The sequence below is a fragment of the Eleutherodactylus coqui genome, chromosome 1 (assembly GCF_035609145.1).
Source record: "Eleutherodactylus coqui strain aEleCoq1 chromosome 1, aEleCoq1.hap1, whole genome shotgun sequence".
Taxonomy (NCBI): Eukaryota; Metazoa; Chordata; class Amphibia; order Anura; family Eleutherodactylidae; genus Eleutherodactylus; species Eleutherodactylus coqui.
The window spans coordinates 184,672,658-184,699,349 of NC_089837.1; the positions used below are offsets into that span (position 1 = coordinate 184,672,658).

The 26,692-nt window shown below is 43.9% G+C and overlaps 1 protein-coding gene across 3 annotated transcripts in view; it reads left to right on the forward strand.

Moving 5' to 3' along the window:
* KCNQ5 (potassium voltage-gated channel subfamily Q member 5) overlaps positions 1-26,353 on the forward strand; it is a 563,081-nt gene extending 536,728 nt beyond the window's left edge. For all 3 annotated transcript variants that reach the window (XM_066604505.1, XM_066604514.1, XM_066604523.1), the window contains 3 exons: positions 8,485-8,616; positions 20,791-20,917; positions 23,837-26,353. In XM_066604505.1, the coding sequence (XP_066460602.1) occupies positions 8,485-8,616; positions 20,791-20,917; positions 23,837-24,769 (1,192 nt within the window). In that variant the 3' untranslated portion in view covers positions 24,770-26,353. The remainder of the gene's footprint in view (positions 1-8,484; positions 8,617-20,790; positions 20,918-23,836) is intronic.
* The last annotated feature ends 339 nt before the right edge of the window (positions 26,354-26,692 follow it).

Sequence of the window (26,692 nt, forward strand, 5' to 3'; positions counted from 1 at the left end):
TAGATAGATAGATAGATAGATAGATAGAATACAGAATTATATTGCTAACTAAATTTAAAGACCTTTTTTTCAGGCATTGCAATTATGTATTGCATTTGTTCTCTACTATTATGACATTATTGCAAACTGCACTTTTAGAGGAATGTAGTATAGTCTGCTCTGTATGCAATGCACACGCAGGCTGTTTGGGTCTGCTGACAGATATCTTGATAGCCTGTGTGGGAATAGCATAGAGACAATTCTGCTTACAGGTCAGCATGTCAAGCACTGCCGGTTATCAGATCACTCCCTCTTGTAGCAAGAGCATTTCCGTTAATAGCATTGTATTAGATAACTATTGATGTTAATGCAATTTTCAAATATGTTGTTTAGGGCTCTTTCACACGAGCGTAGGCGTTTTTACGTTTTCAAGTCCACACAGTTTATTGGCATGAATGGACATATTTCTGCGCTCACGGCCAGCGTTTTCTCACCCATTCACATGACTGTGAGCTTCATTATTAGCGAAAAAATACGTTGCACCTCGGAAAAACCTTGCTCTACAAAAATCCTTAGAGTGCCTTCCATTGCCTATATAGAATAAAGATGTCAGGGAGGCGTTACTTGTACTGGCTTGGAGCTATATATTCTCCTTATAATTACTCTAATTATGAATTAGAGTACTAAGATAGATGAGTAGATAAATAAATCAATAGAACTCACCCGGTGTCTGGCGAGCACCCCTGTTTAGAGGTCTCACCAGCACCTCCACATCCTCGTCGGCTTTAAAATAATCTGGCGTGTCCTTACGGCTGCTGGGCTCCTGTGTCCTGCTGGCTAGCAGGACCCACTTGAAGAAACTTCGTATAAGAACTCCGTAAAAAGAAAAGGCCCGCGCTCTTTGGGACCTGAACACCAGAGTCAGGCTATGGACACCACTAATTTCAAAGCTTTATTCTAAAAAATCCTCTGTGCAACGCGTTTCATCGTTATACACAACGACTTTATCAAGCACATAAAGTCGTTGTGTATAACGATGAAACGCGTTGCACAGAGGATTTTTTAGAATAAAGCTTTGAAATTAGTGGTGTCCATAGCCTGACTCTGGTGTTCAGGTCCCAAAGAGCGCGGGCCTTTTCTTTCTTTTTACGGAGTTCTTATACGAAATTGCCTATATAGAGGCACCTGTAAGCTTTTCGCAGCATTAGACACTGCTAAACTGCCTCTCCCAAACTTTCTTTGTCTATCCATAGGAATCTATGGGATACGCTGACGTATATCGGGCAAAAGATATTTCCAGAGCTATTTTTTTGTCCACCGAATATGCATCGGCATGTATTTTGGTCGTGTATGTTCCATTTTTTATGGTTCAACGTTTTTACGTGTCGTATATTCACCCATGTGAACAGATGCATTGGAAACCAATGGCTCAGATGGTCGTATATATCAGTTGGGTGTAAAAACATCACCGTTTATGCCCACATAGGAAGGAAGCCTTAATGTGGCTCTAGGGTAGGACTTCCCCTTAGGCCTTGTTCACACAAGCATGATTTTAGTGCAGAATAGGTGATAAGGAAACTTTCAAATGAAGGAATTTTAGATGTGCAAAAAAATTCGCCCCTTCCAAAGATAGGACATGCTTGACTACAATGCACGCATCTAAGGTCCGTGTTGTGTGAAAAGATAGGACCTGACCTATCTGTGTTGTGCGAGCTGCAAGGAGTTTCCATAGACAACTGTGGTAGAGGATCCTGCTGCCGGCTCCTTGTCATCGGATTTCAGGGAAGGGCTTTAAATATAAACCCTTCCCTGAAAAATTAGAAAAAGTAGTGTAAAAAAAAATAGATACTCACCTCCCTTCAGCTGCCGGGGCTCAGCCACGTCTTCTCTCCACTTAAGGTTTCTTGGACTGATATCATACTCACCCATGTGAATGCATCCTTGTAGCCTATTTAGGAATTGTTGCAAATTTGATAAGGGCTCAAGACATGTGGATTTTGGTGTGGATTTTGCTGTGGCAGAATTTTCTGCCACATTTGAAAGTACCCTAGCAATGCTTTCTGGAGTAATCGAAGTGAACATGACGCTGTGTTTTAATAGCAGCAATGATTCATACCTTCTTTATAGAAAAAGAGATCTGATAAGTCCATTGACAAAGAAACTAAATTTTTCTAATTTTAGCAGAAAGTTTAGATTTACTTCTAACAGAGTATATAGTACAAAGAAGCAGCAGTATTCACATCTTCAAGAAATCTTGAAGAAATCAGCAGGATGAAAAATATTGCAGAAAAAATCCCTTTATTGATCAAGCATGGGGACATTTTACTTAGCACTATCAAAGCAAGCTTTGATAAAGGTCTATAGTAACATGTCACTACTTCTGAGTGTGAACTCTTTCTATGCTGATGATTTCATTAATGTCAGGCATAGCAGCTTTTAGGTGGGTACTATTTAGAGTAATTGATTAAATTATTCTAATCTGTAGATTAATAGCACTTTTTGCAATCTTCAAATTGTTAGTCACTTAGGGATTGTTAAATGATTGCTGTGTCGCAGGTGGTGGTATCATGGCATAGGATTCAAGATACAATCCAGCAGATGAAGTAACCAGAATGAACAATATTTATTTACAAACAAAGAAAGGAAATAAGTAAAGCTATAATAACTGGCAAGCCGTTAACTTTTAGGCCGCCTGCAGACGAGCGGAAATCCCGCCGCAGGATTTCCCACGGGATTTCCGCCGCTGAAAGTCTGCATAGGAGTGCATTACAATACGCACTCCTATGCAGACGGCCGCGGTTTGGCCGCGCGAAATCTCGCACGGCAAACAAACCGCGGCATGTTCTAATTTTCTGCGGGGCACGCACTCACCTGGCTGCCGGCTCCGGTCTGCGCATGCGCCGGCTGCGCGGCAGCCGGCACATCAAAGAGCCGGGGCCGCCAGGCGCGGGTGAGTACGCGCTCGTCCCTGCAGGCTCTGGGGTCGGATCGCACGGCGAGATTTCTCGCTGCCGGATCCGACCCGCTCGTCTGCAGGCGGCCTTACTGTAGGATTATCCATCGATAGCTACATCTAACTGAGGCCTAGGATCTATAATACTTTATACACAATTCAAAGTAACAGTTTAGCTGGAAACAGTACCAACAATGCTATAAAGAGATCAGTCCTGTTAAACAAAGATTCAGTATATACAGTTTGTCTAGAACGGATCAGCACTGCACTTTTCCCAAAACCACAAGTCTATGATGCAACAAAAATGAAGCTCTGATGTCAATGTTACAGATTTAAGTAATCTTCACTCACAGCCAAGTGTTCAAGCCTGGGTATTGTTGGATAACTTGTTAGTTCTTCTATGGTGTGCATATCAAGCAGCCTTACCCATGGCCGGCCTCACTTACAAGTTGTTGCTTTGATGTTCGCTTCAGGATGTGGCTGTAACTAGGCTAGTCTCTCCCTCTTGTTAACAAGCACTCTCTGAGTCCTTTTGTCAGTGCTCTCAAAACAGCGCCTCTCACATGCAGAGATGCAGGCTCCTGCTGTCCTTTCTAGTTTGTCTCTCTCCATTTACTCTATTGCAGATCATTGCACCCTTCTTGCAGCAGCTCAGCAGCACCCATGCAGATTGTTTCACTCCTCCTCCAGCTCAATAGCACCTCTACAAACAGACACAGTTCCTGCACTTTCATCCTTCTTTCTAAGACCTTCCAAAAGCATGATCTCCCAACAGCCAATCAAATAACAGCACAAAGGAAGCAATATCTGGGGGTAGTTTTTAAAAATGGCCACTAGAGGTCATTACAAACTCCGGTTTCCCATCTCCAAGGCAATATTGACCCTTTTAGCACTGTGTATTTTTTTCCATGGCATTCACATTGCAGAATAATAAATGCGATATTTTTATAGTTTGGACTTTTACAGACATTGCAATACCAATTATATGTTTTTTCTTTGTTATTTTGATTTTTATTGGAGTTCTTTTTAATGTTTTTGCTTTTTTTAAAATTTTAAAGAATTTTATTAACTTTTTTTTGCATATTTTTTAGTCAATTTTTTACTTCAACTTCTGATTAATTGTACAATTGACCATAACCTATTAAACGCTGCCATAGGCAGGGCTAAATAGGCATCTATACGTGGCAGCCCTGGGAGCCTGCACAAGGTGATCACATTGGGGAGAGGCCAATGGATGATGGGGGGCTTTCATTGCCCCAAAAATGGCTTAGATGCCATGCTCAGAATTGACCGTGGCATCTAAGTAGTTAAAATGCCACAATCAGAGTTAACCGCATTGCAAACAACCATCAATTGCTTGATATGGAGTAAGCTCTGCTCCCTGTCCTGTTACTTACACTCCCATGACCACATTACAAATATTTACATTATGCTATTGAGAGGAGGTTAACTGGGCATCAGGGTTGATGGTCAATTAGAGGGCGTGAGCATAAGAGTTAAAGCCACAAAGTGAGATGATGCAACAAACTAGGTGGGATATGATAAGGGCGTGTACACATCTTTTTGTTGAATCAAGGTCGAGGAAAGTGTGATTTCAAAAAAGTTCTTGACCTGAAGGAAGCAGGTGCAGCAAAAATTTGAATATATGTGTTGAAGGACAGGGTGGAAGCAATGTTTATCCTGAAACAGTGACCTTCTGAAAATGATATTAGTGGTGTGTAGCTGTTAAAGAGTACCTGCACTTTCACCTTAGGAGCGTTTCTGCTCCATTGGCCATTTTCGGTCTTCAGCTGCCGGAAAAAGTTGAACACTGCTTACAGAGCAGAAGCTCTCCGAAGGTGTAAAGTGCAAGTACTCTTTAATTGTGACTGGTAGGTCTAGAGGCTTGAATGTGATGAGTGACAGATGATGAATGATGCTTAGTGTGAATCAAACACTACACAACATCAAAAGTACAGCTATTCCACTATTAAGCGTGACAATGACAGTGCTATTATAGTGAGTATAGTTTTCTGCAACAAACGCTAGAAGGCTTATGAAAGTAAAAGGTAATGCTTCGTTCATATCAGTCTCAGAACATCCGCTGCTGGACAGCTGGACAGAAACCACGTGGATCCCATTAGAATCAATGCAGTCCTTTTAGCGTTGTTCTGTTCCATTATAAGACAGAGCCATTCAGCCAGTGGAATCCATTTTCCTGTACTCATAAGAGGAAAACAGAACCTATAACACTAGTCTGAAAGACGTCTCATATGACTGGAGCAACACAACATAAAGGAAAATCCTGGAGGAAGCAAGTGTTAAAAGCCTACTGGAGTCCATTGAGAGTCAATATTGTTAAAAGCATTAAAAAAAGTTATATGGTGCAGTGAGTACTATTTAAAGAAACTCTACATTCCTTAAATCTGAAATGTGTGAGGAGTTATTTTTAGATGTTAGCATCTGCTCTTCGGAGTACTTCTAGAAACAAGCTGGGAAAACTAGCATGTTTAATGTCAGCTAGATAGAAATCCCCAGTAGGACACACATGGGATGATCTTAAAAGCAATATTATATTTTGTTCAGGAACTATCTGGAATTGGAAGTTTTATGTGTTGATCTGTCGCTAAGTGTAGTATCAGAGAGATATGCAGTATATGACTCATTACCACCCAACTACTTGACTACTTGTAATTTAATTGGACATAAATAATCAAAGTAATTTACAGAATAGAAATCCTCTCAGAATGGTCAACATTAGAGTTGAGCGAACGTACTCTGCTGAGCTTGATGCTCGTTCGAGTATTAGCGTACTCAATCGTGCTCGTTACTCGAACGAGCATCAAGCCATGTTCGACCTCACCCCAGTTTTTGACTCCTCCCCGCTGTGACGTGCCTCTTTTGGCCCCTCTCCGCCACGATGCGAAATTTTTTGTCTGGCAGACAGGGGGGCAGAGAGAGAGAGAGAGAGAGAACACATGAACCAAAAATGAAAAAGCTCGGCACCTGGCGGCCCACATACAAAAATGCTCGAGTCTCCCATTGTAGTCAATGGGGTTCGTTACTCGAGTAGAGCTCTCCAATTTTACGAAAAGCTCGACTCGAATAACGCGGACTCGAGCATTTGGGTGCTTGCTCATCTCTAGTTAAGATACATAGAATGATAGATTAGCTGTGATGTTACCCTGAACGTAAGACACACCACTTCCTTTTTGCCTCTGTGTGGCCGGTATACATTAGTGTACGGCACAAAACAACATGTAAGCATTGTAAGCAAATGTAAGCATTTAATGAATTCCATAATAAACTATCAGTGACAGATGCCACTGTATGGCATCCATCACAGTCTTCCGTTAAAGGTACACATGCCAGGCATCACCAGGACAACAAGGAGGTTGAAGAATTCTTGTAAAGAGTGCAGAGTGATGCTTCATCTCCAACATTCTGTCAAGCCATGCAACCCACTGTACAGGCCAGCATCTTTGCTAATACACATAATCCAAGATATACGAGACAGGAATGAACTTTTAGCCAGACTTTTACACGCTCGCTGTAAGAGCAAAGAGGGGATTTTCCTTATTTCATCCAAAAGAGAAGTCAAGCTCACATACTGTGAAGCCATTTTCAAGCATGCTGAAGTAAGCATTCAGTGACAACAGGACTAGCAGGCAACCTTAATGATGATTACATTTCCTCATAGAAACTGGATGACGTTGTCATATTTCCAGCTTGCTCAGCATGCTGAGCCTGATGCCCTTTATTGAGACCATGTAAAAGCTCAGCCTGTACACTGGCCCCAGGAGAGCATTAAAATTGGGATTGCATTGTGTTCAGGGTGAACTGACTACAGCATGGAGATGCCGCTCTGTCATGCTGCAAGTGTGTTTTCAGAGTGTTTCCAGCACGGCAGGTAGTACTTAACCAACTCATAACCTTAAAGCGTACATAGTTATTCAATGCCCATGTGAAAATAGTTCCTTTGTCAGCTATTTCTGCTAGATAAAATGGATCAAGCATCCCATTACTACTTCAATCAAGGTCACCACAAGCCACTGATATTAAAGTAGTTGTCTCATTAGGATAACCACTCTCCATATGGCCAATTAGGGGCCTTAGATGCAGTTTCCTGCTCAGGACTGTCCTTCATGAGCCTCAGCAGTTCTTGCTCTGGTGAACTTGCTCATCCATGTATTACACAGTAAGCCATTTATTTACGTGGCTGGCATCTAATACTTCAGTCAGTTGCTGAGCTGATTTCAATGCTCACTTTAACTTACAGTATTTCTATCTTTTTTACCAGCCACAACACAGGCATTTTGCTACTGCTTCCCTGCCATTCTGCTGCTTCTCTCATCCTAGAAAGCAAGGAAAGATGTGACCACATTGGGCGCACCACCAAGCCATGGCTGTGTTTCTGGCTCTTAGGATAATGCAGCTTACAAACAGAAAATATATCAGAATTTATTTAGTTGGCAATAATTCACTATTTACTTGCATGACTGGTTTGTTACAGATGTTAAACATTGTTTTGTGTCTGCTGCCCTCTTGTGGCAATTTAATAAAAGACAGCTGGCTTTGAAGAAACTACTCAATAAAGGTGACTGATTTCTTAGTTTGTCATATTGTGAGAGTTGTAACAATTCTCATATCAGTATATGGTTGCGCACATAGTGAAAATATAGCAGCAAATAAAAATGATATATGTGTGTACACACAGGAGTACGATAAAGAAACAGGAATTAATTTAGTAAAAAAGTATATATATGTATCCATATATTTATTTATCATAGATAGATAGATATGAGATAGATAGATAGATAGATAGATAGATAGATAGATATGAGATAGATAGATAGATAGATAGATAGATAGATAGATATGTGAGAAATTGAATATGACATGCTGCAATTTTTTTTTTTCTTTTACACACATCATCAATCCTTGTAGAAAAATGCATGTCTGCATAACCTTATTGACTGTATCAGGTCAGTATGCTGTTTGTTTGCAGTCGGATGCAAATATGCAGAACATTAACGTGAGACCTCTCACTGGCCAAGCCAGAATCCTACTGCACACCCATAAGGGGCAAAGACCCTGAAACAGCTGTCTGTGTATGGATTCTGGCTTGGTTTTCAATTCCTAATCATTGTTGCATAGACCTGTTTAAAGGGTTGTACATTGATTTGCAGGAATGCTGCCATACAGTAGGTGGCGCTGCAGAGGTTTTGTTCCATCTTCCTTATTTGCATATGAACATGAAAATCACCTTTGAGAATAAGCCATAGACTTCTGTTGCTCATTTGCTGTGGCTGTGCACCAGATCCACAGCAGGTTCACTAAAGTATCAATCAATGGGGTTAATCATGGGTGATTCTTTCTGATATTTGACATGCTACTTAGCTCTACTGTAAACAGAATCTGGTTCAAAATTCATGTGAAATCTGACACGTAATGATACCCTTTATTGGGAGCATTTGGTTATTTTTTGAGAACGTTTCTGCCTGCTAACTATCCCGGACTTTGTAAGTAAAGTTAGTGAGGACAATAAATAACCTTAGAACTTTTTCCTACAGAATCATGAAGTTCCATGTAGCAAAGAGGAAGTTTAAGGAAACTTTGCGCCCATATGATGTGAAAGATGTGATTGAGCAATATTCTGCCGGCCATTTGGATATGCTATGCAGGATAAAAAGCCTTCAAACACGGTTAGTAACGAGCATATTTACTGTTCAACAATATCTTCAAGCAACAAAAAGTATATTTGTAAACCTATAATATTAGAAAACCTAAAAGGGGTCGTCTTACCAAGATAATCCATTTACATATGTCATTTTCCATATTACGTCATACTTAAAAATGGCTTTTTAATATTTGAATCCGGATATGTTTGCATGTGATTTTTCCAAGGACAACTACATGCAACATTCCCTATGAAAGGAGCGTTGAAACTCTCACCTATTAGCTGCATACAAATGGTTCCTTACCCATTAGACTAGGTAATGGTACAAAAAAAAAACCTCACCCGGCTCCCTGATACCTCCCCTAACAGCACCATAAGTAAGGTCATGGTGCTATAGGATGGTGACAGGTTCCCTTTAAGGGTGCATTCAGACAACCGTATATTTCTAGTTCTGATGAATTAGCTCTGCCCCCATCCCGCCTCTCCTCATTGAAAATAGTGCAGGGGGTGGAGAGGAAGCAGAGAGGGAGCGGGAGCTCAGAGCACTGCTCCCGGGTCTTCCAGCCTCCTCCCCCTGCAAAGAGAGACACTGTATATCGGCTGACCGTGAAAACCCAGCCGATATACTGTCGTCTGAATGCACCCTCAGGCTGTGTTCCAACAGAGCAAAAAACCTCTGTGGCTGAAAGTCCACCCAGTTGTGGCTGCCAATAGCCGCATAATCTTGCCGAAATTATCAGCAAGTTAGTTTGTGGTGCGGTAGGGAGGTGATAGGTTCCCTTTAAACAACTAGCTAATGATATTTTATGTTAATAGTTTTCTATTGGTATAAACTGGGTACTAAAAAATGTTGTTCTTTTCCTTAGATGTTTTTAAATTATCATTTGCTTTGTTTAATATGGTGGGTTTTCACTCTAGTAGAGTATTGAAAGATAAAATTAGAATGAAGGTTTTTGGGGTTTTTTCAGAAACAGTGCCACTTTTTTCCATGCAGGGTGTCAGGTATTGCAGTCCAGCCATATTTAGCACATGGGCAAAAGTAGCCCTGATTTTTGAGAGGAAAACTATTATTTTGCAACCAAAGGGCTCCTTCACACTGGCGAGCGAGATATAGGGCTGTGATTCATGGCTCAATATCGCGCTCCCCAAGCCTTGCACCACTGCGTAGATGAAAGGAATCCCCACTGAGGCTGTCACAGCCGTGGCAGAGGATCGCAGAGTTTTCCTATTGCTTTTAATGTGGCTGGCGTTGCTCCCGCCAACCCCACTGAAAACAATGGGTGATATCGCAGAAAGATAGGACATGCTGTGATATGTTTCCCACATAGCATTATATAGCAGTGCTATGCAGGAAAACATCGCTAGTGTTAATGAACCAATTCAGAAGAATCGTTCACAGAGGCAGAGAAACTTAAGAAAGCGCTAAATTATAATTCACAGAGAAACCACTACAGAAGAATAACCTAAAACAACTGTTCTATTGATAAATAATTAAAACCATGGGGTGTAAAGGGACAAACATATATACACCTGGATTCTATGGCAAAAAGGAAAGCAGAGTACAAAGGTGAACAGGCCTCATGTCCACGGGGAAAATCAAATCTGCTCCGGATTTGTAACGCGGATTTGGGCCGCGGATGCAGTGCGGATGAGCTTAAAATAGTATTTTATTGTATTTTATTGCATGCGGATGACACGCGGATGCGTTTTTTTTCACGCGTGTATGCACGCGGATGGCATTTTTGCATCTGCGCGTGAAAAAAAAGCTGCATTCAAAGTCCTGTAACTTTTTTATTTTTCTAAATACGGAGCTCTATGTGGGCTTATTTTTTGCGAAATGAGCTGTTGTTTTTATTGGTACCATTTAGGGGAATGTACGGCTTTTTTGATCACTTTTATAGCATTTTTTGGGAGGCAAAATGCTAAAAATTAGCATTTTGCCTCTGTTTTTTAGCGTGTTTTTTTACGCTTTTTGTCGTACAAAATAAAAAGCGTGTTCAACTTTTTGTACACGTCGTTACGGACGCGTCAATACCCAATATGTGGGGTTTTAATTTTTTTTCCCTTTTTTTATGCTAATATTAGAAAAAGCATAAAAAAAGGTGTTTTTTTACATTTTTCTTTTCTTTTCTTTTACACTATTTGAGTCCCTCTGAAGGACTTGCAGCACTGTGCTTATGATCGCTGTCATAAGGCATGGCAGAGCTACTGCTCTCCCATGCCTTATCGCCTATACAGCGATTATAGGCACAGGCAATACAGGACGCCAGTGTCTGGCGTCCTGTTGCCATGGCGACAGGCCGGGCTCTCGCGATGACATCGCGAGAGCCGGCCGGAGACACCGAGGGAGCGCGATCTCTCTGTCAACTCTTTCCCTGTCGCGATCTACTTAGATCCCCCCCCCCCCCCCCCGCTGTTGCAGCGGGACGCCGGCCGTGACTGACAGCCGGCTCCCGCTGCAGGATAGCGCGGGATCTTATGTGATCTCGCACTATCCCCAGGACGTACCGGTATGTCCTGTTGCGGTAAGTACCATGCTCCGAGGACGTACCGGTACGTCCTGGAGCGGGAAGGGGTTAAATCCGCAGCGGATCTCATGCACCCGATAAATTAGTATTTACAATCCGCAGCGGATCTCCCACGCCCATAGAGGTCTATGGGGGCCATCCGGAGCGTGATCCGCACTAAAATGGAGCATGGCACGTTTTTTTTCATGCTCCAGATTTTTAAAATTCCTTTTTATTGACCATCCGCGGGTATTTATCTACCCGCGGGTGGTCAATGCATCCCTATGGGGTGCGGATCCGCGCGCGGGAGATCCGCTGCGGATTTTAAATCTCATTTTGCCCGTGGACATGAGCCCTAAGATGTAAAAAAAAAGGGATAACAAAGCCCTGATTGATGGTAGGTCACAGTAAAAGGGGAATTGTTAGCTGGAACCCCCCTCCCCCCCTGCCCTCATAAATATCACCAGGCTAGCTAGTACCTCGTTGTGGTGTCTGACCCCATCCCTCAGAATGGAAATTGAGAACTGTGGCCAAGGTTCCACAACCAAGGAGCCAAAGATGTTGAAAGTGCTTAATAATAAACACTCAAGAGGCTGTCGATGTGTTTCGAAGCCCTAGCTTACATGGAATTGCTGTGGAGTTGCCACAGCGGATTTGTTGTGTGAATGCACTTTAACTTTACACGAAATTTCAGGTGCTGTTGTCAGTGGCAGATTAAGAAGACCAAAGGCTCCAGGTCTTCGCACAACTTGTCCCACAGACACACACGCACACACGACGGTCATTCCCCCTCCTGTCAGTAGAAAATTCACAGTCCCGGAAGCTCCTACAGTGTTCATGGGCTGATTCATTACATGCCTGCTACACCCAATCACTATCCTTAATGACCATGTCTGCATGAATGACTCGTAATTGCCTTCAGTGATCATGGGAACAATAACCTGTGGACGCTGCAGGAGCTTCTGGGACTGAAGCAGTGGTGCTGGACTTGAAGGATATTTTAAAGGAGAGTATTGTTTTTGATTGATTTTACACAGTTAGGGGGCATTCATACATAGTGTATTTTGGTACTGATCCACAGAAGATTTCACCCTTTAAAGTAAAGGAGTGAAGTCTTCTGCAAATCCACACGAAAATCCACACCATGTGGTGGACATTTTGATCTGGATCTGCAACAGACTTCACCCTCTTCAATGAAGGTGTGAAATTGACTGTGAATATACATCAAATACACATTGAAAAAAACACTATATAAGGACCAATATTATCTCCAGTACAGTGACCTTATAGCAGTAAATACTAGCCCTAAAGAGATGCTCTGCAGACCGTATGATTATAGGACTTTCATATCTAGTGGTCAAAAGTGATCTACCCTCTAACTGGAGTCATTCACTTTTCTTCTCCATAGAATCCAGATCACCTGCCTTCATTTTTCAATCCTCTACACCAGGGGTGTCCAACTCATTTTCACCGAGGGCCACATCAGGCTTATGGTGACCTTCAAAGGGCCGATTGTAAGGGGGCCTGCAGATGGCCGGGTCGGATCCCGCTGTGAGAATTCTCGCAGCGGGACCTAACCCGCGCCCCTGCAGGGACCAGTGCAGCACTCACCTGCTCCCGCGGCTCCGGCTCTGTGATGTGCCGGCTGCCCCGCACAGTAATAGAGCATGCCGCTATTTGTTTTCTGCGCGAGATTTCACGCGGACAAATCACAGCCTTCTGCATAGGATTGCATTTTCTAACGCAATCCTATGGCAGCTTCCACGGGCGGAAATTCTGCGGGAAATCCCGCCGCAGAATTTCCGCCCATGTGCAGGGGGCTTAAGACTGTACAGTAAGGGCTCGTTCACACCAGCGTATTTGCGTACATCATATGCAGTAAATAGAAGCCATTGATTTCAGTGAGCTCATTCACATGATGTATATTATCACACAGCATGATCTATATTGTTACATACTACGCACCCGAATAGGCCATTGAAGTGAATGGGCCGCACAAATACGTGGTGAATGTGCAGGAAACCTATGTATTCACTGCATATTTGCATACCATCTCAGTGGGCCCATCTGCGTTCTTTTTTGCGTACGCAAATATACAGGCATAAGTGATTTTTTTTTTTGCTTTATTTTCTTTATTAAGGAAAATTTGCACAGTACATAATAAAGTCATATGGTAAACAAACTCGATATTACAAATAGTACATACTGTGTTGTAACTTGCTTGAACGTAGTAACATAACATATTCCTTGTACATTTTTTCTTTTGGGTTGCGATAAACTTAAACAATTAAACTCAAACCGTCTATGCCTATTGGATGAATTCTTTATGAGATAAAGCTCTGCGTTTGCTATTTGCTTAGTAAATGGGGGCACAGGAGAGCGTGGGGGGGGGGGTGGAGAGAGGGAACATGAGTCTGGGAGTTCATTCTACAGATAAAGTGGAATTGGTATCCAGCCAGATATCCCATATTTTTTGAAATTTGTTTGGGCAGCCTCTGTTTTGGTAAATAATTTTTTCGTAGGAGATTACTGTGTTCACCGACCGAACCCAACATGAGATCGTAGGGATTCCCGCAGCCATCCAATAAGTAGTTATTGTTTTACGCGCCAAGAATAAGGTCTTCTGTAGGAAAATGCGGGTGTGGTACGGCCATTCCTCTTCCTCCAATAGGCCAAATAGGATCGTCTTAGGGTCCATCCCAATATTAAGGGGGGATGGTAGTAGTGAGTTTATGAAGGATACAATCTCAGACCAGAAGCCGTTTACCAGGGGGCAGTCCCAAATCAAATGCCAGAAGTTAGCTTCTGGCTGGTGGCATCTATGGCAGGAGTTTGAGGAAGAGTTGCCCATTTTATATAGACGGCTGGGTGTGAGGTATGCTTGGTGGATAATATATAGCTGGATCAATTTATTGCTTACTGCAGGGGAAACTGAGAGATGGGATTCGGATATATCTGTCCAGTCCTCCGGTGTTAAGGACGGAATGGCTGTCTTCCATCTATCGTAGGCTGAGGGCGGGTTATGGTCGGTTTTTGCTGAAAGGAGATGCGTGTAGAGCCCCGAGATTAGGCCCTTGGGCCCCTGGGATCTGAGGATACCAATTGTGGGGTATTTGGATATGCTTGTGGAGGTAGGTGGGAATTGGGAGTTCAGGGCGTGCCGCAACTGAAAGTATCTAAAAAGCTGAAGTTGTGGGGACTGTATTTTTTCCCGCAATTGGTTAAATGTGAGGAGACTCCCGTCTGTATAAACGTCTCCCACCGACACCACTCCAAAAGACCTCCAATATTGAGGGTCTGGGACTGACTGGAGGGCTTTAAGGCCGGGGTTGTTCCATAAGGGAAGTTCACACATTACTCCTTTGTACTGTTGGATGGCCTTAGCCTCCCTCCACACCTTTAAAGCTAGTTTGTGAAGTGGCAGTATATCAGGAGGGTTGGTATGTTCTGGGAATTCCAGGAAATTTAAAAGGTTGTTACCCTTTACTTGTTTTGCCAGGTATTGGTCAGCGATGGGCATTTCCCGCTCTAGGAACCAGCTCCGGACGTTGCGTAGCTGTCCGGCTAGGTAATATACGTGCAGGTCTGGGAGCGCCATTCCAGCCCGCTCCTTCGGTCTTTGTAGGGTCGAAAGACTAAGCTTGGATCGTGTGGAGTTCCAAATGAAAGATGTAGTGAAGGAATTGAGGGCTTGAAAGATGCGTTTGGGTACAATTATTGGCATATGTTGTAGTATATACAGGCATTTAGGTTGAATCGCCATCTTTATCAGGTTTATACGTCCAGCCACCGAAAGCGGTAATTTGGCCCATCGCTCTAGTTTATTTTTGACATTTCCGAGCAGTGGGTCGATATTATCTTTTATGGCGTTATTTGAATTTCGGGACATATATATTCCCAAGTATTTGAATGTGGAAACCACGGCTAGGTTATATCTGGCGACACAAGGGTCTATTATTGGGTTGAGATTTGTATATAGAATTGTGGACTTGGGCCAGTTGACATGTAAGCCCGATAAGTGGGAAAATTTGTCAATTTGGGACATAGCGTGGGAGAAGGAGGTTATAGGGTCTGACAAAAATAGGATTGTATCATCCGCATATAAGCCCACTTTACTTTCAAGGCCCGCCCATTTAATGCCGTTTTACTTCAGGGGTGCTTCTCAACCGGATTGCCATGGCTTCAATAGCTATGGCAAATAGAGCCGGGGACAGCGGGCAGCCCTGACGGGTGCCTCTTGCAAGGCGGAACTCGGTGGATGGGATGCCGTTTACTATTACGTTGGCGCTTGGCGATTTGTAAATGGTTTTAACCCATTGTAAGAATTGGGGGCCAAACCCAAAGCGAACCAGACAGGCCTCGAGGAAAGTCCACTCCAGCGAATCGAAGGCCTTCATTATGTCTAATGAGACCAATGCCCAGGGCATATTAAACTGTTTGCCCAGTTGAATTGCTGTCTGTACTCTCCATATGTTGATTGTTGTGGATTTTCCTGGCATAAAGCCGGTCTGGTCAGGGTGTATAATGGATAGGATTACTTGATTTAGTCTTTAGTCAGGAGTTTTGTTAGGATTTTGTAATTGACATTTACCAGGGATATGGGTCGGCATGAGCTACAGTCTGTGGGGTCTTTGTCTGGTTTCGAAATGACTATAATAGATGCTCCGTAGAACGAGGGCGGAAGGGATTGGTCTAATTGGGCCTGTTGTAATGTTTCTAATAGCAGCGGGGCCAGTTGTTCGTCATATTTCCGGTACATTTCAATCGGGAGGCCGTCCGGGCCTGGGGCTTTATTAGATGCCATGTCTCGGATTGTCTGCCGTATTTCGTCTAGGGTGATTGGGGCCTCCAGGAACTCTACCTGTTCTTCGGACAATGTTGGAAAGGTCAGGTCACTCAGGTAGTCTAGGATATCTGCCTTTGTAAAATTTGTGGGTGAGCTATACAGGTTAGCGTAGTATTCTTTGAAGCGATTTGTGATGGCTGGGGCGTCAGTCAGCTCCGTACCATTTTGATCTTTTATCTTAAGGATCGTGTTTAGGTGTTTCTCGTGTTTAATCAGATTGGCTAACAAATGGCTGGATTGGTTACCTAGTTCGAAATAATATTGCTTCGCAAAGAATAATTTACGTTTGGCCTTAGCGTGAACTTGGTGTTTGTAGAGGCGGGAACAACTGAGCCATGCTTCTTTGTTAGAGTCCGTGGGGTTATCAGTGTAGGTCTTTTCTGCCTCAAGTGTCTTGATTTCTATCTCTCTGTCCGCCTGGGCTGTCGTTTGTTTGATATATGTAATGGCTGATTTAAGGAACCCCCGAAGGTATGCTTTAAGGGTATCCCATCTCAGGGCCGGGTGGGTGTTGTTATTATGGGCATCTAAGAAGAGGGATATGTGGAACGGAGTTTGGTCGTCTGGGCCTAACAATTTGAGCCAAAACGGGTGTAGTTTCCAGGTAGGCAAAATTTTGAGTTGGGGAAATTTCAGTGTTAGGAGTATCGGACTGTGGTCCGATATTCCCCGCGGACAATGTGCTATATCTGAAAGATACACCGCCACCTCCGCGGAGCTGAATATATAGTCAATTCTCGAGAGGGAGTTCTGGCCGGGGGAGTGGCAAGTATATTCCAGGGTGTCGGGATGATGTAGCCGCCAGAGGTCGACCCAACCCACGCTCTCGGTTATCTGTCGGAGGGAGGAGTTAGTGCTTGTATTTGTGTTAGCTAGGGCATAGAATTTGTCTTTGGTCGGGTCCATTACCAGGTTAAAGTCTCCCATACAGAGTACGCCTACTGAGGGGTATTGGTGTGCAAAGGTCACAGCCGTCTGAAGGAGGGAGAGGTTATTGTGTGGTGGATTATAAATACATAAGATGACATATGGTTTGGAATCTATTTCTGCATACACAAATATTGATCTACCCTCCGGGTCTTTACGGACATTAATAGGATTCCATCTTATGGATCTGTGTATAAGCAATGTAACGCCTCTGGAAGAGGGGGTGTGAAAGGAGTGGGCCGCCCACTGTACCCACGGCTTCTTAAGGGTGTCGGCTCTGTCCCTGGTGAGGTGGGTCTCCTGCAAACACACAATATGGGGGTTTGTTTGTTTAATAAAGGAGAAGACTTTCCTGCGCTTAAGGGCTGTGCCGAGACCACGTACGTTCCAGCTAAGATATTTTAAAGACATTGGTATCGGTGTAAATATAGGTCTCAATCGGCGCCCCTATAATTGGGGGAGGAGGGGGGGAAGGACTTTGCAAGTACAGAGCAGTGGGGGTCATCGGCATAGACAGTTCAAAACATATAACAATAATTGTCTCAAAACAGTTTAAACCGTTGGTTATTGGCATCCTGTCTGAATATAAACGTAGGAATCCTAAATTAGGGTTCCGGTAAATCTAAAAGCAGGAGTCGATGAAAAACTTAAGCTACAAACTATCTGTAGGTAGCTGATCTTACTGGGGGGGAAAGGGTCCCAGTGGCCTATGGGTGGCTGGCTTTGTCTGATGGACTTAAATTATTAAATTAAAGTAACGTTGAGACACGGGAGGTCCCGGGCTACAGGTCCGCGGCATGGACGACCGGCACACCACCAGTAGGTCAGGGGAATAATAAGCTTCTCAGCCACATTTCAACTTAGTATACATATTTATACATGTTATGAATTGGCGCCTCTTGGTGATACCGGATGCATTCCGAGCCACTCCAGAGCTTCAGTAGGAGAGTGCAAAAAAATTACTTTTCCCTCTGCGGCGATGCGCAGACGGGCTGGGTATGCCATTGAATAGGGGATATTTCTATCCCTAAATTTCTTTTTGACCTCCATAAAGGTAGCTCTTTGTTTTTGCAAGTCCGCAGAAAAGTCAGGGAAGATAGATATCACTGAGTTGTTGTGTTTGAGTGGGCCTTTTAATCTGGCTTGACGTAGGGCGGCGTCGCGATCTCTGCAGTTAAGAATTCTTGCTAGAAACGGGCGTGGGGGTGCGCCCGGCTGTGGTGGTTTCGCCGGGACGCGATGAGCCCTCTCCACGGCAAAGTGGGCAGAGAAGGTGTCTTCGCCCAGCAATGATTTTAGCCAATTTTCCGCAAAGAGTTCTGGTTGTGAGCCTTCTGTCTTCTCAGGTAGGCCGATTATGCGTAAATTATTGCGGCGCGCCCGATTTTCAAGATCGTCGGTTTTTGCTTGACAATATTCCGCTGTTCTCATGGCTTTCTTAACTGTTGCGGGGATTGGACGCAGGGAGTCCTCCACATTCGAAATGTGGTCCTCCATCTCCCGCACCCTGCCACGCATATTTTGTAGATCTTGTCTCAGGAGGACTACATCTGATTTGACCTCTTCTATCTTATCTGTAAGGGCGGACTTGCAGGTGTTAATTGCCTCCAGGAGTTGACGCATTGTTGGTTCCGGTGGCTGCCCAGATGCATCTTCGGCTTCTTTTGTTTGAGCGGGTCGCGTCGCTCGAGGGGTATGATCCGGAGTTTCGGTGCGTGAGAATTCTTTTAGTCTCTCTGCCGCAGAGCCGCTTTTTGCGCGCGTGCTCATGTTCACGAGCAGTTATTTAACGTGTTTGACTGAAAGCGTAAGCGGTTTCTTTGGTGATGTTTCGCCGAACAGCCGGGAGCAGCGCGTTCCCAGGAGTCGTCAAGCCCAGCAACAGGCGCCGGGACCGCCCGGACGGCTGTTCCACCAGGCCCGGTGCTTCGTGTCTTCGCGACAGCGGGGGAGAAGGCGCCAGCCGGTCAGTCAGGCCGTTCAGACCGTCAGCCCACGGCCCTCCGCGGAACGCGTATCGGCCGGGTCACCTCAGGCGGCGAGTAGATAGCGCAGCCGGGTGCAGGAGATCTCAGTCCCTCAGGAGGTGTCCGGTCTCAGGGCCGTCGGCCGCTCAGGAGCGCAGGGGTTGATGATTATTCGGTCCCCAGCAGTGTGTACCGGGAGGCAAGGAAGCCGCTCGTGCCCCCCCCCCCCCCCCCCCGCGGTCAGGTTCAGGTTTTCAGCGGAGGCACTCTCCGCGGCGGCAGGGAGGGGGTCCGGGAGGAACTTCGGAGGCAGCTGCTCCTCAAGATACAGCAGCGCTTGTCTCCCTGCAGCGCTCAGTCGGGACGGCGAGCGCCTGACCCGCGGGAAAGGAGGGGAGGGGGATTTGCAGCAGGAGAAGGGGAGATCGCTTGTGCCCCCTCCGCGGTCAGGCTCAGGCGTCCCGGCAGCGGCGCTCACAGCGGCGGCAGGGGGGGGCAAGTCCGGGAGGAGATTCGGAGGTGGCTGCTCCGCAAGGCGAAGGATCGCGCGTCCTCTTGCAGCGCCCAGTCGGGACGGTAAGTGTGTTCGCCCCGCAGCCGCGGGAGGGGAGGGAGGGGGGTTCCAGGTGGCCGCCCGGACAGCCGGGGCCGACGGTTCAGCTCCGCAAGCACCGGCTTGTTTTCTTGGGGGAGAGGAGAAGGGCAGTCCTGCCTTTCAGAACGGTTCGCAGGCGGGGTAAGTCTCCGGCACTGCCACTCCGGACGCCGGCAGCGGCGGGAAGCAGACAGGGCGTTGGCGCGGTCTCACCTCCGGGCCGGTCCACGCCGCTCCACAGCACGTTCAGCGGGTCTAGTCAGTCCCGGTTCCGTCCCAGCCTCTTGCAGCAGGTTTTAGAGGACTTTTTTGTCCTATTACGGCACCCTAAGGTCAGGATTCTTGCAGGATTAGCTTTTCCCCTGGGGAGCTCCTCTCAAGTGCGACTTGCCATGTTGGTCGCTGGCCACGCCCCCCTGCATAAGTGATTTTTGATTGCGCAAATACGCAGCGTATTTGTGCGACCGAAATACGATTACACCCGTGTGAATGAGCCCTAATAGTGACCCCCACAGTGGCCTCAGTAAAAATAACGCTCCCTACAGTGGCCCAATTAGTAATATTAACCCCCTCAGTAGTAATAGCCCCATAGCAACATTAAACCCCCTTAGTAATAATAATAAGCCCCCTTTAGTAATAATAAGCCCGCCTCAGTAATAATAGGCACCCTTTCAGTAATAATAAGCCCCCCTCAGTAATAATAGTGCCCCCAACCCATATACTTACCTCCTCCTAGCTGTCAGCGCTGCTCCCCCTCTGCTCGCACTGAGTCCAGCTGCACACTGACGTCAATGTGTAGGCCGGTACGCTTCCTCCCCGAGTCCTCTCCTGCGGAACTGATGAGCGGGGGACTCAGGGGAGGAGGATCCCGGGTGCACAGTTACTAGCGGGGAGCTGCGGCACTCCAGCTGATAATCGCTGCAGTAGTTAGCGGCGTGGGCACGCCATGGGCTACATAACATGGGGCAGCGGGCCGGATTCGGCTCGCGGGCCTTGTGTTTGACACATGTGCTCTACACAATCTCTCCATCGATAGTGCCCTAGATAGTAAAAATGTCACCCATGATGCCCTCCAAATAACAGTATCTACTTTATGTGCTCTCTGTAGGTCCCACACAATGAAAGTGCCCACTCAGTAGTAATGCCCCATTGCCTCATTTAGTAATAATGCCCTTCATGGCCTCTGTTAAGTGATAATGCCCCATTTAATAATAATGCCCCACCCCTCACCCACCCCACATGGTTCATTTAGTAATAATGCCTCAGATTACACCGTTTAGTAACAATGTTGTAAGTTGCTTTTTTCCTTTATGTTGTTGCTGTATGAATTACATCATGCCTTATTTTCAATGTGCAGGGTTGATCAGATTCTTGGAAAAGGTCAAATAGCAACAGATAAAAAGAGTCGGGAAAAAACTGTACATGAAATTGAGTCAGGAGACGACCTCAGCATGTTGGGCCGAGTAGTTAAAGTGGAGAAGCAGGTAAAGTATGAAGAAATAACATTCTGTTTTAGGTTTATTATTAATAAGAGGATTTACGCAAATAATGCTTAACACCTGCATTAGACTTAGTTCATTGTTTCTGTCTCTGCCTTCATTTTTGGAGGAGAGAAACTGAGATAAAACTGAAAAAAAACGGATTCCTGTTTTTCCCCATTGATTTCAATGGGGTTTGAAAAAAAAAAAAAAAGCAAATGGAGAGGCTTCCGTTTGCTTCCATCCCGCCAGGTTTCAGTTTTCTTGGATGGAAAAATAGCGCAGTCTGTAGCATTATTTTTCTGTTAATGGAGGAAAACAGATACCTTTCCGTTTACAGTTTTTCTTTACGGTTTTCTTTTTCTTTTTTTTTCTTTTTTTAACTCCATTAAAATAAAAGTTTTTTTTCCATATTATATCAGTTTCTCTTCCAAAAACAGAGCAGTGAGACAGAAATTCTGAACTGAGTCCTAACGCAGATGTGAAAGCAGCCTAAGGTCTTATTCACACAAGCGTGTGCAATTTTACGCTCATCACACTCGGACAAAAATCGCAATAGAGAACAATAGCCGCAATCTAATTCCAAAGTTAATTAACGTTTTCTCGTCCATTCACATGAGCATATCACATGAAAAATGAAAACATATCATTTGAAATATAAGGTCACCCCCCCTCCAAAAAAAATCAATAACTGTAGAAAAAAAAAGAAAAAAGAAGAATACATCACCTTAGTAGCGCTGTCATCTCTGGCGCGTCTTCTTGCAGGTCCCCGGCACTCTTCTTGTGCTCCTCTTCTGGCTGGGAATTAAACATCCCCGCTTCCTGAAAGCAATGCCTGAGGCAGCGCTCAGCATTGAATGGCAGTGGCAGAGGATCGCGATCGTGTCCCATTGATTTCAATCTGGCGCTGCTGCCACCGGCCCCAGATCACTATCTCTTGCCGTGGCTGTGGCAGCCATGGCAGGATATTCCGTCAGCCAAGCTAGGATGGGAGGCTGTTTCCCTGCGGAAATCCCTCGCATCCAGGGCTTCTGAAGGATTGCGAGTGCGATATCGGGGCATCAATCACATCTCGATATTGTACTCGCTAGTGTGTGAGAGCCCTTAGTGTAGTTGAATTTCTCACCTTTTGCAAGATCTTTGCTTAGTAAGCTGGCCAGACATCCGCAATACAGATCCGGACAGGTATACATTGGGTCACCGGCTGGGCACAGGGTCAGTTTCCGCTGGGGGATCCCACAAGTGGAATTCGACCTGGCCATGTGCAAGCAGCCTTACTACATGGGGTAGATTTGCTGCAGAATTCACAGTAGCTGTAGCAGCAAAGTGGATGACATTTTGAAAATCTCATCCACACGCTGTGAAAAAGATCTGCACAAAAGCCTTGTTAATTTTAAATATAATGTATATCAATAGCCCATCCAGTGCTCCAGAGTTCCTCCCTGTTTTTTAAACAGCCCTGTCCTTTTTATAATGACAGAGGTAAAAAACATATGTTGTGATAAGCCACGCCCCTAACCCCTTCCTTCACCACACCCTCTGTCCCGCTTTGAGGCCCCATGAGAAACTTTTGCTTCAAAAAAGGCTCCATGGCTGAAAAAGCTTGAGAACCACTGATCTGGACAATCCTTTGTGAGCCAAACCTCACAGCACCTGGACTTCAGGCTAACAGCTGTTATTACCTATCAGCCATGTGAGCAGAAGCTGGACAGGCCACATTTTCAGCCTCTGTAAACAAAAAGCTTTCAATTCACCAACTGCAAGCAAAGACTTTGTTGGAGATGCACTTAAACACAAAGCATACTAGAAAGTTGCATAACTTTTTCTTATTCAGTGATTACATGGGCTATCTGGTTTTGAGAAATCTTAAGCATTTAAAATGTCCCAGGTGATTATCAAAGGTAACTTTTCACATTACTTTTGACTCTTAAATTGCATAATGTGCCATGTAAAGTAATTTAAACATTGCTCACCCCTATGTAGAATATTATAACTTCAGGCCCCATGCCTTTACTATTAAACGCTTCCTTATGTAAATTAGAACTTAGGAGTCTGATGAACATTCCAGGCACGGAAGAGTCTGGCATATGCATGAGATTAGGAGACAACTTCACCTCTACCTACTTGATTGACATTGCTGCTTTCAGGATGTTGGTTCACACGGAGTGGAGTTGCTGCGGAATGTCCTTGTGGACTTTCTGCAAGGAAATTCTGCCCCTCGTTTTTAATCCCAGGATTAGCCAACAAAGTGGACGAGATTTGCAAAAATCTTGTCCACACACTGCGGCCAATCTGTTGCAGTCAAACCGCACTGAACTTGCTATGCGGAGCAGAAATCAGAGGCACAGCTTGTCAATTCTTTTTCCGTTTGTGCAGCGACCTCTGTCCTCTCTATGAGGAGAGATAGCTGTAGCGGAATCCCGATAGCGAAGCCGCTCCAAAATCCCCCGCTAAAGGCCGCGGGTTTTGAAGCTGCACTTATCCCGCGGAAATCTCGTGTTTTTTCTGTGCAGTCATTCCGCGAGATTTCCACTGGATTTCGGTCCCCTGTGAACCCAGCCTTAGGAAAAGACATTTGATAAAGATATATTTGCCAAAAAATGTATTATAACTAGAGATGAGCGAGCGTACTCGCTAAGGCAAACTACTCGAGCGAGCATTGTCCTTAGCGAGTACCTGCCCGCTCGTCTCTAAAGATTCGGGTGCCGGCGGAGGCAGGGAGCGGCGGGGGAGAGCGGGGAGGAATGGAACTCTCCCCCGCCGGCACCCGAATCTTTAGAGACGAGCGAGCAGGTACTCGCATAAGGCACTACTCGCTCGAGTAGTTTGTCTTAGCGAGTACGCTCGCTCATCTCTAATTATAACTGGTAAAGCTGGTAATGATGCAACAGGTTTATATAATAATAACTATTTGGTTTTTTTTAGGTACAGTCAATTGAATCAAAATTAGACAGCCTACTTGATATCTACCAACAGGTCTTAAAGAAAGGATCTGCCTCAGCACTGACATTGGCATCATTTCAGATGCCCCTATTTGAATGTGAACAAACTTCAGATTATCAAAGTCCAATAGACAGCAAAGATTTGTCAAATTCTGCACAGAACAGTGGATTTATAACCAGATCAGCTAGTGCCAACATCCCCCGGGGCTTACAATTTGTACTCACACCAAATGAATATAATGCACCTGCTTATTATGGATTTAGTCCGACAATGGACAGCCAAGCAACACAGGTGTCAGCCAATGTAAATGATGGACCTGTAACTGTGGTAACAAACAGTATATCAAACCAAATAAGCCAGGCCTCGAAGCCAACAGCACCAACAACACTACAGATACCAGCTGTATCTCCATTGAAACACCTCAACAAACCAGAACCAATTCATATAATTCCCATGACCACAAAAGAGGATGTTTGTGATGTCACCGCCTGCCTTGTTGCCTCAAAAGAAAGTCTACAGCCTGCACAACCCAATTTAACGAAAAACTTTGTAAGGCGGAAAAGCCTTGAAACAAATAGTGGGGTATTATCTTCAGTTCCCTTTACACACAAGGATTTTGGCAAATCGATTTCTGTACAAAATCTGATCCAATCTACAGAAGAACTAAATGAACAGCTATCATGCAGTGACTCAAGTGTCTCAAGAGGCAGCCAGGAAACGTACCCACAGTGGAGGGAGTCAAAACTTTTTATTGCAGATGAAGAGCTGGAGACAGAGACTGCCTCTGAGCCTACAGCCGAAACCACATTGTTACCTGACTCTTTGAGGACTGGAATAGCAAGATCATCTCAAAGCATTAGCAAAACCAGGGATGGTACAGAAACCCTTAGCCCTCCACACGTCAAACACAAATAGCAACATTTTTTTATAGGGTTACCAGTTCCTTTCGTTTTTCACATCATTGCATGAACTGTGTTGAAAGCCCTTACGATTAGCAGTGCAAGAATTTGGAAAGAACCTGAAAGGAAGTTGTATGAGCCAATCTCTTCTGGTTGCATGAAAATGCATGTTTTAAGTGAAGGCTAGAAAAAATGAGAAAGATATTTCTATATCTTTAACCCTATATACTATAGAATACTGTATACAGTGGTTGATTTGAAATGCCCACGCACCTATCAAGTCAATGACACCAAATGTGTTAATGTGATTTAATAATAATAATATCTTGGGAGCCCTATGTTTTTTTGGTACTGTTCACAAATTGTACATTCTAATGCACTTTGAATCTAGATAGAAAAAACATATCTGTCCAAACTAGAACTATAAGGTCGTGTTTACAAGAAAAGGATGTTACAGCTGCTAGCAATTTTACCAAGGAAAATAGTAACATTGGACTTTAACCGCTGCTAGTTGTGACAAGATGACACATACACAATTCATTCATTTCAGTAATTTAATGCACATCTAACAAGAATGTTGATTTCTGTATATTTTTGGTGAAATAGTGCTGTGGCAAGCAGACGCTTGGGCGCATCACTTTCAGGTCGTTCTTGTCATAGGAACATTCTTTTGCTACGAAGATTTATAATACATGAAACAAGTCACTGCAGTCTTAACCATACTAAATGCTGTAAAAAACTTTCATGAAGGACTTGACCTGTTTACTATGAAAATTCTGCCTCCACATTTCTTTTAAAGGTATTCTTGGATGTTAAATGATAGGCTTGTTATGTGAACGTACTTACATACTGTATATTGTATATATGGTGTCCATGTCTATAAAAAACCTGCTTCAAGGGACATCATTTCAAAAAAAGATAAGAACTACAGCCAATTTGATTTTGTTTTTCTGTTCCTATTTCTTTTATTGGTTGGCTTGGTTCTGACAAAGCCATTCTTAGTAGATATTGAAATACATGCGGGGAAGATAATAGAAACTCCTCTCCCCATCCTGAGAGGATGTTCTTGCATACGAATTATTGCGTTCTGCTGTTTTTTCCTACCTGAACAAAGATTGAATGATCAATTCTGAAAGATGTCTGAAGCACAAAAAGATCATTACTGTTTGCCATTTCATATTCCATTTTTGGGTTTCTATTGCATTAGTAACATTTTGCTCTTACTAAAGCTTGTTTACTAATAATAATTTTGTGGCACTCTCTAGGGTATCTCAACATCTCAGCTCGTATTAGAAATAACTTATTTTGAATGTCTGCATCCTTTTAGCCAAATAACTATTCTCTACATTGAAAAGTATTCTATAATGTATACAACTATACAAGTTTTCATTTTCTTTTAATCAATGTTCCATGTGCCTTTATTTCATTGTACATTGCCATATCTCATAGGTCTGCATTTTGATTAATAGATGATTGCAAAATATGAAAAAAAAAGTTTTTATTTAAAAAAACAAAACCAAAAAAATGTTTCGGTTCCTTTTTCTCCATCATTAGACAAAAGCAAGTACCCTTAGTTGATTTTATTGGGACATTATCACAGATATCTTGGTATACTGTATTTGCCTTAAATGAAATGCTTAAGAGCTTGAAATTTACTAGTTTTAATTTAATTTATTTAATAAAAAAAAAATGTTGTGCACATGAACTGCGCAATTCATATGAATCATATATAAGAAAATATATGGAATATTTTTTTTTTTCCTGAAAGACATAATAAAACACAAATCTGTTTTATTTTGCTTGGTTTTTAAAATCCTGAAATAGTTGTGTTACTTTTTAATGCACTGTGCTACAATACTGAAATATTGACACTCATTGTAAAGAGTTCCGGCGCTTGCCCTTGAGGGTTGAAGACTGGCGATCACTGCTAGCTTGCATA